Here is a 12,233-nt window from a genome sequence, read left to right on the forward strand (position 1 = left end):
TCCACCCGAACATTATTCTGTACGGACCCTAAACCGCGTATCTGATTGGCTACACCAGCCGCCAATGAGCATACAGGAAAAAAGGAAGAGAAGACCTGATTGGCTGCGTTAGAGCGTGAAGTCTGCCGGAAACAGACCGGACGTGTAAATGGCGGAGCGTCGCGTTCTCAAAGTGTAGAAAGTGTTTCTGTTGAATGAACTCGGTTCGTACCGAGAATAAAATGGCGACGTTAGTTCTGGATAACGGAGCCTGTACCGCGAAGATCGGCTACAGCCAGGAGGCAGTCAGGTGACGTCACGTAGTGTTAGCAAAGGCTAATGTTGATGCTAATGATAATAATAAACACGTGATGCCAAACTCCGTTTAACAACCGTCTGTTTAATGAACATGAATACATATTAAATATGAAGCTTAATGACGTCATCTTTATTTAATACTGTGAACACTTTCCATCGTTCCATCCTCTAGAAAACAGTCTTTTCTTTGTCAACAGATTAATTTTACATATTGTTTTACATTTCAAATTAGTATTCTTTTTTAATATTTTAATTGCAATTCTTTTATTTTTTATTTTATTATCTTATATTGTATTTTATTATTTATTGTATTTTATTTTAATATATTTGATTATTTATTGTATTTTAATATATTATTTCATATTTTATCATCATCAGAACCACCATTTATATTGAATTAATGTGTGTCTTTGATAGGACTGCAGATGAGTGAATAATATAATAATAATAATATAATTAATGTTCATTCATCTTAAATAACTTCTTGTTTAGCAGCTGATCATGTAAACCTGGTCTTTTAGTCACTTACAGCTGTTTTTAAACATCATTGCTTCTTCTAATAACAATAATTATTATAATCATAATAATAATATTATGATATTATAATTGTATTATTATATTATATATAATATATCATTATTATAATAATTACTGACCTTCTGTTTCAGCATCATCCCAAACTGTCAGTTTCGCTCCAAGACGTCCAGATTAAAAACCTTCACAGCCAATCAGATCGATGAGATCAAAGACCCGTCAGGACTCTTCTACATCCTCCCCTTCCAGAAGGTGAGGAGGAGGGAGGAGGAGGGAGGGAGTGAGTGAGTGAGTGAGTGAGTGAGTGATGGGGAGTGTGTATCCGTACTGGTCTCAGAGATTCTGTTACTCCTCCTGTTCCTCCTCCTGTTCCTCCTCTTGTTCGTCGTCTTGTTCCTCCTCTTGTTCCTCTTGTTGTTCCTCCTCTTGTTCCTCCTCTTGATCCTCCTCTTGTTCCTCCTGTTGACGCTCTTGTTGTTCCTCCTCTTGTTCCTCCTCTTGATCCTCCTGTTGATGCTCTTGTTGATCCTCCTGTTGATCCTCCTCTTGATCCTCCTGTTGATGCTCTTGTTGATCCTCCTGTTGATCCTCCTCTTGATCCTCCTGTTGACGCTCTTGTTGTTCCTCCTCTTGTTCCTCCTCTTGATCCTCCTGTTGTTCCTCTTGTTCCTCCTGTTGTTCCTCCTGTTGATCCTCCTCTTGATCCTCCTGTTGATGCTCTTGTTGATCCTCCTGTTGATCCTCCTCTTGTTCCTCCTGTTGACGCTCTTGTTGTTCCTCCTCTTGTTCCTCCTCTTGATCCTCCTGTTGTTCCTCTTGTTCCTCCTCTTGTTCCTCCTGTTGATGCTCTTGTTGATCCTCCTGTTGTTCCTTTTGTTGATCCTCCTCTTGTTCCTCCTCTTGATCCTCCTGTTGTTCCTCTTGTTCCTCTTGTTGTTCCTCCTCTTGTTCCTCCTCTTGATCCTCCTGTTGTTCCTCTTGTTCCTCTTGTTGTTCCTCCTCTTGTTCCTCCTGTTGACGCTCCTCTTGTTCCTCCTGTTGATCCTCCTGTTGATCCTCCTGTTGTTCCTCTTGTTCCTCCTGTTGTTCCTCCTGTTGATCCTCCTCTTGTTCCTCCTGTTGACGCTCTTGTTGTTCCTCCTCTTGTTCCTCCTCTTGATCCTCCTGTTGTTCCTCTTGTTCCTCCTGTTGTTCCTCCTGTTGTTCCTCCTGTTGATCCTCCTGTTGATCCTCCTGTTGATCCTCCTGTTGATCCTCCTGTTGTTCCTCCTGTTGATCCTCCTGTTGATCCTCCTGTTGTTCCTCTTGTTCCTCCTGTTGTTCCTCCTGTTGATCCTCCTCTTGATCCTCCTGTTGTTCCTCTTGTTCCTCCTGTTGATCCTCCTGTTGTTCCTCCTCTTGTTCCTCCTCTTGATCCTCCTGTTGTTCCTCTTGTTCCTCTTGTTGTTCCTCCTCTTGTTCCTCCTGTTGACGCTCCTCTTGTTCCTCCTGTTGATCCTCCTGTTGATCCTCCTGTTGTTCCTCCTGTTGATCCTCCTCTTGATCCTCCTGTTGTTCCTCCTGTTGATCCTCCTGTTGATCCTCCTGTTGATCCTCCTGTTGATCCTCCTCTTGTTCCTCCTGTTGATGCTCTTGTTGTTCCTCCTCTTGATCCTCCTCTTGATCCTCCTGTTGTTCCTCCTGTTGATCCTCCTGTTGATCCTCCTGTTGATCCTCCTGTTGATCCTCCTCTTGTTCCTCCTGTTGATGCTCTTGTTGTTCCTCCTCTTGATCCTCCTGTTGATGCTCTTGTTGTTCCTCCTCTTGTTCCTCCTGTTGATCCTCCTGTTGATCCTCCTGTTGATCCTCCTGTTGTTCCTCCTGTTGATCCTCCTCTTGTTCCTCCTGTTGATCCTCCTGTTGTTCCTCCTCTTGTTCCTCCTCTTGTTCCTCCTGTTGTTCCTCCTGTTGATCCTCCTGTTGATCCTCCTGTTGATCCTCCTGTTGTTCCTCCTGTTGATCCTCCTCTTGTTCCTCCTGTTGATCCTCCTGTTGTTCCTCCTCTTGTTCCTCCTCTTGTTCCTCCTGTTGTTCCTCCTGTTGTTCCTCCTGTTGATCCTCCTCTTGATCCTCCTGTTGTTCCTCCTGTTGTTCCTCCTGTTGATCCTCCTGTTGATCCTCCTGTTGATCCTCCTGCTGTTCCTCCTGTTGATCCTCCTCTTGTTCCTCCTGTTGATCCTCCTGTTGTTCCTCCTGTTGATCCTCCTCTTGTTCCTCCTGTTGATGCTCTTGTTGTTCCTCCTCTTGATCCTCCTCTTGATCCTCCTGTTGTTCCTCCTGTTGATCCTCCTGTTGATCCTCCTGTTGATCCTCCTGTTGATCCTCCTCTTGTTCCTCCTGTTGATGCTCTTGTTGTTCCTCCTCTTGATCCTCCTCTTGATCCTCCTGTTGTTCCTCCTGTTGATCCTCCTGTTGATCCTCCTGTTGATCCTCCTGTTGATCCTCCTCTTGTTCCTCCTGTTGATGCTCTTGTTGTTCCTCCTCTTGATCCTCCTGTTGATGCTCTTGTTGTTCCTCCTCTTGTTCCTCCTGTTGATCCTCCTGTTGATCCTCCTGTTGATCCTCCTGTTGTTCCTCCTGTTGATCCTCCTCTTGTTCCTCCTGTTGATCCTCCTGTTGTTCCTCCTCTTGTTCCTCCTCTTGTTCCTCCTGTTGATGCTCCTCTTGTTGCTCCTTCAGGGTTATCTGGTGAACTGGGACGTCCAGAGGAAAGTCTGGGATCACCTGTTTGGAAAAGAGATGTTTAAGGTTTCTACTTTATTTTAATGAGTTCTATTCACAGAAGCTTCTAGTGTTTGTTATTCTGGATCTAATTCCTCCTCCTCCTCCTCCTCCTCCTCCTCCTCCTCCTCCTCCTCCAGGTGGACTTCTCAGACACCAGCATCATCATCACTGAGCCGTACTTCAACTTCTCCTCCATCCAGGAGTCGATGAACGAGATCCTGTTTGAGGAGTACCAGTTCCAGTCGGTCCTCAGAATAAACGGTGAGTGTGACCCCTGACCCCTGACCCCTCGGCTCCTCTGATTGGAGGAGAAAACGGGATTCAAATCGATGCAGCAGAACCAGAAACATCTTTTAATTCCACACTTTGTTCTTCCTTGTCAAAACGTGGCGCCTACATTACCCACGATGCAACTGTGCTAGCTGGTCCCATCAATTCTGTCTCACTCCACGGCGACTCAAGTGACATCACTGGAGTCTCTTTAACCCTTTTGTGACCGAACTGAAAGTGAGAAGTTGTTCTTTTGAGCTTGTTGAAGCACAAATACTATATTTAGTGCTTTCCACTAATTAAATAATAAATCCTGACTTTATGAAAGTGTGAATTTTCATGTGATAATAAAGATAATTGTCTGAAGTGTGTTCGTCACAGATTTGTTTTGGAGCAAACGGAACAAAACTCTTTTTAATTAATAACCAGAGTTGTAATGCTTATCAACAGACGCATGAACACATATATTAACAAAGACGAAGAATAACAAAATATAATAAAAATGTAGAATTCCAGAGAACGCTGACGCAGCAGAAGTGCTCTCTTAATATCTAGATGACTCTGGTTCAGAGGTTTGTCTCGGGGGGTCGGGGGTTTGATACCGGGTCCACTGGGCCTCAGCAGCTGTTGTTCTTGTGTGTCTCCTCCAGCCGGCTCTCTGTCCGCTCATCACTACTTCAGCTCTCAGCCCTCAGAGCTCTGCTGTCTGCTGGTGGACAGCGGCTTCTCCTTCACTCACGTCGCTCCTTACTGCCGCAGCAAGAAGATGAAGGAGGGCATCCGCAGGTCAGAGGACTACAGCGACCAGCATGCACCGCTGCACCGGCACCACATGTAATAACACGGTTTATATCCCCCATCCAGGGTCAACGTAGGAGGGAAGCTGCTGACCAATCACCTGAAGGAGATCATCTCGTATCGGTGAGGTCACAGCACGCTGTCATCGGATTGGCTCTCATGAAACAGCTGCTGTTTGAATCTGTCACAGATAACCTGTCTGTCTGTCTGTCTCTCTCTCTCTGTCGGTCTCTCTCTGTCTGTCTCTCTCTGTGTCTCTGTCTGTCTCTCTCTCTCTGTCTCTCTCTGTCTCTCTCTGTCTGTCTCTCTCTGTGTCTCTGTCTGTCTCTCTCTGTCTGTCTCTCTCTCTCTGTGTCTCTCTCTCTGTCTCTCTCTGTCTGTCTCTCTCTCTCTGTGTCTCTCTCTGTCTGTCTCTCTCTCTCTGTCTCTCTCTGTCTCTCTCTCTCTGTGTCTCTCTCTGTCTGTCTCTCTCTCTCTGTCTCTCTCTGTCTCTCTCTGTCTCTCTCTCTCTGTGTCTCTCTCTGTCTGTCTCTCTCTCTCTGTGTCTCTCTGTCTCTTCAGTCAGTTACATGTGATGGATGAAACTCACGTGATCAACCAGGTGAAGGAGGACGTCTGCTACGTCTCGCAGCACTTTTACAAAGACATGGAGGTTTCACAGTAAGTACAGAAACACAGACAAGCTTTTCATTTAAAGACTAGTGGACCAGATGTGGACCAGATGTGGACCAGATGTGGATCAGGATCTTATTGATAATAAACGAGGTGTTTGTGACTGTGTTCAGGCTGAAGGGCGAGGAGAACACCGTGGTGAGGGACTACGTTCTACCAGACTTCAGCTCCATCAAGAAAGGATTCTGTAAGGTATTAAAAAGATATTTCCTGAGCTTTCGTCTCAGATAGATGAGCTTCCTCTCAGCGGTCCGTCCCTCTTTCCTGTCCCCCAGCCTCCAGACGGGATGGTCTTCAGTGGGAAGTACAAGACCGGGGAGCAGATCCTGAGACTCGCCAACGAGCGCTTCGCCGTCCCAGAGATGCTCTTCCACCCGTCGGACATCGGCCTCCAGGAGACGGGGGTCCCGGAGGCCATCGTGGACTCCATCCAGTCTCTGCCTGAAGGTCAGTACTGGACCTCATGGTCTCTGGTCTCTGGTCTCTGGTCCAGAAAATGTGTTTTACTCTGAGTCTGTGTGTTTCTTTATGCTCCAGTGAAAGTCGTCCCCGTGTGTCCACATGTAGTTATTATATATATATGTCTGTAATGTGTGTGTGTGGTTCCTCCTCCAGAGATGCAGGCTCACTTCTACCAGAACGTGGTCCTGACCGGAGGAAACACTTTGTTCTCTGGCTTCAGAGAGCGGCTGGAGGCGGAGCTTCGATCTCTAGCCCCCGCCCACCTCCCCGTGTCCGTGCTGCAGCCGGAGAAGTGAGTTCACCAATCTACCACACGCAACAGAGAGGTGCATTGTGGGTAATGTAGGCACTGGGAAGAAGAATGCACGGAATCCATAAAGAAGAGTTCATGTTTCCATTTAGATCCTTTAGAGTCTGACGTTAAGAGTGATGATTAATCTGTGGAGGATTAATGAAGATTTATGAGTTTTATGAGAAGCTACAAAGTAAACATTATAAAGCTGATTTATTGATTTAGCACATTTCAGCAACAAGGAAACTCAAAGTACAGAAAAGAGCCAAAGAAACACATTCTAAAGGTGTGTGTGTGTGTGTGTGTGTGTGTGTGTGTGTGTGTGTGTGTGTCTGTGTGTGTCTGTGTGTCTGTGTGTGTGTGTGTGTGTGTGTGTGTGTGTGTGTGTGTGTGTGTGTGTGTGTGTGTGTGTGTGTGTGTGTGTGTGTGTGTGTGTCTGTGTGTCTGTGTGTCTGTGTGTGTGTAGTCCGATCAGTTACTCGTGGGAAGGCGGGAAGCTGCTGGCTCACAGTCCGGACTACGACGAGATCATCGTGACCCGAGACGACTACGAGGAGAACGGACATTTCATCTGTGAAGAGAAGTTTGATATCTGACGGAAACAGGAAGTCTCTTCTTCTTCTGCAGGAGAGCGGACGGAAGGATGAACGGGATTCAAAACGAGTCAAATGTGAAGTTAAATGTTTGCTGTTATGTATATTTTGTACCTGAGTCTGTGCTGGTGGCTTTATAACCTGTTCAGTCTTTTTTATTGTTAGTAAATTGTAAAATGACAACGGGTAATAATGAGTCTGATTTAAGAAGAGGAGCTGGTTTAACATGTTATATTATAGAGGAGCAGGGGTTTAATCCTTCTTATAATTCTGATAATAATAATCTGCTTTCTGTGTCAGTCAAACATCGATACGTCTGAATGTCTCTGATGCTTTTATTTTGTAGAAAGTCTGATGCTTTTATTTTGTAGAAAGTCTCTTCACTAATGATGTTATTTAGTTTAGTAGACGGAGAAATAAACTGTTAGAAGAGACAAAGATGAATCAGAAGAGAAGAAACCAGCATCATTAGTCAAAGAAACAGGAAGCTGAGATTTAAACAGGAACAGCTTCCTGTTTCAGTGTTTAAGAGTTTCACAATAAAAGCATCCTAGAACAAGCTGGAGTTAAGGATCAAAGCTCTTCTTCAGACTTCAGATAGAAGCAGAAGGTTAGTGTAGAGTTACTGTTGGACCATCAGCTGATCTCAGTTTAAACCTCTTCAATCTATATTTAATAATCAAACTACATCCAGTTCATCAGGATACAGCTCAAGTCTTATTAAAGGACAGAAGAAGAACAGATTTAATTCAGTGTATCATCCAACTGCGTCAGTATTTGACATGTTGATCATGATTTATTATGTACAGATTGATTTTATTATAACGAGGTTAAAGTATTTTAAAGAGACTTTTATAAATATCTTCATCAATCTGTTTCCAGGAAGAACAAACTGTGCAGCCGTCTTTGTTCACACACTATCTGCAGACACACATGTTCCACATTATACTCACGTACTGTTACTGAAGTCACATCTCACAGCAGTACTTTTACTTGTAACAATGTTTTTAGTGTGTTTTAGTACTTTTACTATCAATACTCTAAACAGTATTTTGTCAATGTACTTTTACTTATGTGTCAATACTGAATGAAGTATTTTACACCATGGTATTAACAGGCCTACTTTACTTCATTCAATTCAACTTTTATTTATTTCAGACTCGTGAGTCCATTTAGCAAAAAAACACAAAAACAACAATATATGAAATACAGGACAGTAGAGGACAGCAGAGGACAGTAGAGGACAGTAGAGGACAGTAGGAGGACAGTAGAGGACAGTAGAGGACAGTAGGAGGACAGCAGGAGGACAGTAGAGGACAGTAGAGGACAGTAGAGGACAGTAGAGGACAGTAGAGGACAGCAGAGGACAGTAGAGGACAGCAGGAGGACAGTAGAGGACAGTAGAGGACATTAGGAGGACAGTAGAGGACAGTAGAGGACAGCAGGAGGACAGTAGAGGACAGTAGAGGACAGTAGAGGACAGTAGAGGACAGCAGGAGGACAGTAGAGGACAGTAGGAGGACAGTAGAGGACAGTAGGAGGACAGTAGAGGACAGTAGAGGACAGCAGAGGACAGCAGGAGGACAGTAGAGGACAGTAGGAGGACAGTAGAGGACAGTAGAGGACAGCAGAGGACAGCAGGAGGACAGTAGAGGACAGTAGGAGGACAGTAGAGGACAGCAGAGGACAGCAGGAGGACAGTAGAGGACAGTAGGAGGACAGTAGAGGACAGCAGGAGGACAGTAGAGGACAGTAGAGGACAGCAGGAGGACAGTAGAGGACAGTAGAGGACAGCAGGAGGACAGTAGAGGACAGTAGAGGACAGCAGGAGGACAGTAGAGGACAGTAGAGGACAGCAGAGGACAGTAGAGGACAGCAGGAGGACAGTAGAGGACAGTAGAGGACAGTAGGAGGACAGTAGAGGACAGTAGGAGGACAGTAGAGGACAGTAGAGGACAGTAGAGGACAGCAGAGGACAGTAGAGGACAGCAGGAGGACAGTAGAGGACAGCAGGAGGACAGTAGAGGACAGTAGAGGACAGCAGAGGACAGTAGAGGACAGCAGGAGGACAGTAGAGGACAGCAGGAGGACAGTAGAGGACAGTAGAGAACAGTAGAGGACAGTAGAGGACAGTAGGAGGACAGTAGAGGACAGCAGGAGGACAGTAGAGGACAGTAGAGGACAGTAGGAGGACAGTAGAGGACAGTAGAGGACAGCAGAGGACAGTAGAGGACAGCAGGAGGACAGTAGAGGACAGCAGGAGGACAGTAGAGGACAGCAGAGGACAGCAGAGGACAGTAGAGGACAGCAGGAGGACAGTAGAGGACAGCAGGAGGACAGCAGGAGGACAGTAGAGGACAGCAGGAGGACAGTAGAGGACAGTAGAGGACAGCAGGAGGACAGTAGAGGACAGTAGAGGACAGCAGAGGACAGTAGAGGACAGTAGAGGACAGCAGGAGGACAGTAGAGGACAGCAGGAGGACAGTAGAGGACAGTAGAGGACAGTAGGAGGACAGTAGAGGACAGCAGAGGACAGCAGGAGGACAGTAGAGGACAGTAGGAGGACAGTAGAGGACAGTAGAGGACAGCAGAGGACAGCAGGAGGACAGTAGAGGACAGTAGGAGGACAGTAGAGGACAGCAGAGGACAGCAGGAGGACAGTAGAGGACAGTAGGAGGACAGTAGAGGACAGCAGGAGGACAGTAGAGGACAGTAGAGGACAGCAGGAGGACAGTAGAGGACAGTAGAGGACAGCAGGAGGACAGTAGAGGACAGTAGAGGACAGCAGGAGGACAGTAGAGGACAGTAGAGGACAGCAGAGGACAGTAGAGGACAGCAGGAGGACAGTAGAGGACAGTAGAGGACAGTAGGAGGACAGTAGAGGACAGTAGGAGGACAGTAGAGGACAGTAGAGGACAGTAGAGGACAGCAGAGGACAGTAGAGGACAGCAGGAGGACAGTAGAGGACAGCAGGAGGACAGTAGAGGACAGTAGAGGACAGTAGAGGACAGCAGAGGACAGTAGAGGACAGCAGGAGGACAGTAGAGGACAGCAGGAGGACAGTAGAGGACAGTAGAGAACAGTAGAGGACAGTAGAGGACAGTAGGAGGACAGTAGAGGACAGCAGGAGGACAGTAGAGGACAGTAGAGGACAGTAGGAGGACAGTAGAGGACAGTAGAGGACAGCAGAGGACAGTAGAGGACAGCAGGAGGACAGTAGAGGACAGCAGGAGGACAGTAGAGGACAGCAGAGGACAGCAGAGGACAGTAGAGGACAGCAGGAGGACAGTAGAGGACAGCAGGAGGACAGCAGGAGGACAGTAGAGGACAGCAGGAGGACAGTAGAGGACAGTAGAGGACAGCAGGAGGACAGTAGAGGACAGTAGAGGACAGCAGAGGACAGTAGAGGACAGTAGAGGACAGCAGGAGGACAGTAGAGGACAGCAGGAGGACAGTAGAGGACAGTAGAGGACAGCAGGCTCAGGGGTTAAACACATCCAGACATTTGTTCCATTGTTTCCAGAAACAAGAAGAACACCGTGTGTAGGATCAGTGAAGGCTTTTATAATTACATGAGTCGTTTAATCAACATTTAAATGTGTAGATCAAACTCCTCCACACAGCGTGGACGGTGGGAACACATGACTTACACTCGTCCATCTTGGAAGCTTGAGCAAGATTCTAAAAGCATAATAAGATTCAATACTTGTAATACAGAGTATTTGTACAGTGTGGTATTAGTACTTGTACTGCAGTAAAGGATCTGAGTACTTCTTCGAGGACCACTGATTAAAACTAACAACAACACGTTGGTTCTTTCATCCGACCGGTTGTGTATGAAGGCAAATCACTGTTACCGTCCGAGAGCGCAAATGAGATCCATGCGCGCAAAATAAAGTTTCGCGCGAGAGTGCATTTTGCTCGCGGAGTGATATAAAAGCGCTCGTCAAAGTAAAATACGCGCGCGCATGGATCTCGCGCTCGGATTTTGACAGTGATTTGCCTTCATAGTTGTGGCGGGAATCCATCTTAAACTCGGCTAGCCCGGTTAGCTTCGCTTCCTTTAGTTTGTGCCTTAACCAGTTGATTCTAGCGTCATTTAGAACGTAACACGAACACTAGAATCGGGTATCGAGCGCCTTTATATTTAAAGAGTTAACTACAATAACGTTGAGGCTGTTTATTAAAGACATTTAGTCAAGAAGTAGCTTGAATCCATTTGCAGCAACCGCTAAGCTAACGGTGAGCTAGCTCGGTAGCATTAGCCGCCATTAGCAGAATCCATTTGTGTAGCTAAGTCTGTTCGAGCTAGCTTCGGTAACATTAGCATTAAATAGACCAGGTTGGAAGAAGAATGGCAACAGGGAGAAGACAGATGAAGAAGAAACACCCTGAAGAAAAATTAGATAAAAAGGTTTTTGATTTTATTACAGAAGATGAAAAGAAAGAGCTGAGCGGCTCAGAGGAGGATGTGAGAGAAGGTAAGTGTACCGTTAGCTACTGTTAGCTTACAATACATAACATACACGTATAATATATATATACACACGTGGTCAAAATAGTTGGTACCCTTCCGTTAAATAAAGAAAAACCCACAATGGTCACTGAAATAACTTGAAACTGACAAAAGTAATAAATAAAAATGTACTGAAAATTAACTAATGAAAATCAAACATTGCTTTTGAATTGTGGTTCAACAGAATCATTTAAACAAACTAATGAAAATGGCCTGGACAAAAATGATGGTACCCTTAACTTAATATTTTGTTTCACAACCTTTTGAGGCAATCAAGTGATGTCACTGAGACTTCTGCACCTGTCCACAGGTATATAGGCCCACTGCTCATGAGCAAACTGCTCCAGCGGTCTCCGGTTTGACGCCTCCTCCAGACTGCATGTCTCAGCTCCTAACGAACATGAATCATTCGTTTCTTTGTCCCCAGATGAAACTCCGATGGTGGAAAAGTCGGCCAAGAAGAGACCAGCATCTGACTTTGAAGAGGAGGCGACGGGTGCTGTCGGGTATTACAGCTTCATTTATGAGCTTTATTTAATGTCTGGTTATATTATGTATATTATGTGATAACATTTAAAGCTACGTCTCTCTCTCTTTCACCTTCAGAAGTGAGGTTCACTCCATGTTGGAGAAATTCGGAGGTAAGCAGCTTTGTGCAGGTGTGTGTGTTAAAGTCCTTCTCTCTCCTAAAGATTAGTCTAGTTTACTTCATCTTTGACCAGCTTTTATACTTTATATCGATGTACTATTATACTACTGTTATAGTTGATGGTATCTTATAGCTTTACATGTAGTGTTACTATTCTTAGCTGCTACTAATCACACCACTATGTATATTGTTCATGTATTTCATATGCTGTACTCATTATTTCACCTGTTCTGTGTATCTAGACATCATTTCTATAAAGTCCTGTGTAAAGGATCTACAAACAGCAATACTCCCATATTGTACTATCAGTATATCAGAGTTGTGGTTGTGCTTCCAGCTGACATCAGTAAGGTGATGCAGGCCAAGAAGAAGCGTCTGGAGTCTCTG

At 45.4% G+C, this 12,233-nt stretch overlaps 2 protein-coding genes across 2 annotated transcripts in view; both read left to right on the forward strand.

The window, feature by feature from the left end:
• The first annotated feature begins 142 nt into the window (after window positions 1–142).
• actr6 (actin related protein 6) lies at window positions 143–7,714 on the forward strand. The gene is made up of 11 exons (XM_079162319.1): window positions 143–289; window positions 966–1,083; window positions 3,550–3,618; window positions 3,732–3,855; window positions 4,515–4,650; window positions 4,729–4,785; window positions 5,224–5,322; window positions 5,448–5,526; window positions 5,610–5,781; window positions 5,950–6,088; window positions 6,555–7,714. The coding sequence occupies exons 1-11, from the start codon at window positions 195–197 to the stop codon at window positions 6,682–6,684; spliced, it is 1,218 nt and encodes a 405-aa protein (XP_079018445.1). The 5' UTR covers window positions 143–194; the 3' UTR covers window positions 6,685–7,714.
• A 3,321-nt stretch (window positions 7,715–11,035) lies between these two features.
• sycp3 (synaptonemal complex protein 3) overlaps window positions 11,036–12,233 on the forward strand; it is a gene marked incomplete at both ends in the record, with an annotated part of 2,748 nt that continues 1,550 nt past the window's right edge. Inside the window, 4 exons of the mRNA XM_079163405.1 lie at window positions 11,036–11,162; window positions 11,625–11,703; window positions 11,804–11,838; window positions 12,184–12,233. The exon at window positions 12,184–12,233 is cut by the window's right edge and continues 68 nt beyond it. Coding sequence (XP_079019531.1) covers window positions 11,036–11,162; window positions 11,625–11,703; window positions 11,804–11,838; window positions 12,184–12,233 — 291 coding nt within the window. The remainder of the gene's footprint in view (window positions 11,163–11,624; window positions 11,704–11,803; window positions 11,839–12,183) is intronic.

This window comes from Pholis gunnellus (assembly GCF_910591455.1).
Source record: "Pholis gunnellus genome assembly, chromosome: 7".
Taxonomy (NCBI): Eukaryota; Metazoa; Chordata; class Actinopteri; order Perciformes; family Pholidae; genus Pholis; species Pholis gunnellus.

What these genes read in the sequence shown, in the direction of transcription:
- actr6 (XM_079162319.1), top strand. Translation starts at nt 195, where the DNA reads ATGAACTCGGTTCGTACCGAGAATAAAATGGCGACGTTAGTTCTGGAT. An exon ending in TACAGCCAGGAGGCAGTCAG is followed by an intron (nt 290 to 965) that starts GTGACGTCACGT and finishes CTTCTGTTTCAG; the next exon opens with CATCATCCCAAACTGTCAGT. An exon ending in TCAAGAAAGGATTCTGTAAG is followed by an intron (nt 5,527 to 5,609) that starts GTATTAAAAAGA and finishes CCTGTCCCCCAG; the next exon opens with CCTCCAGACGGGATGGTCTT.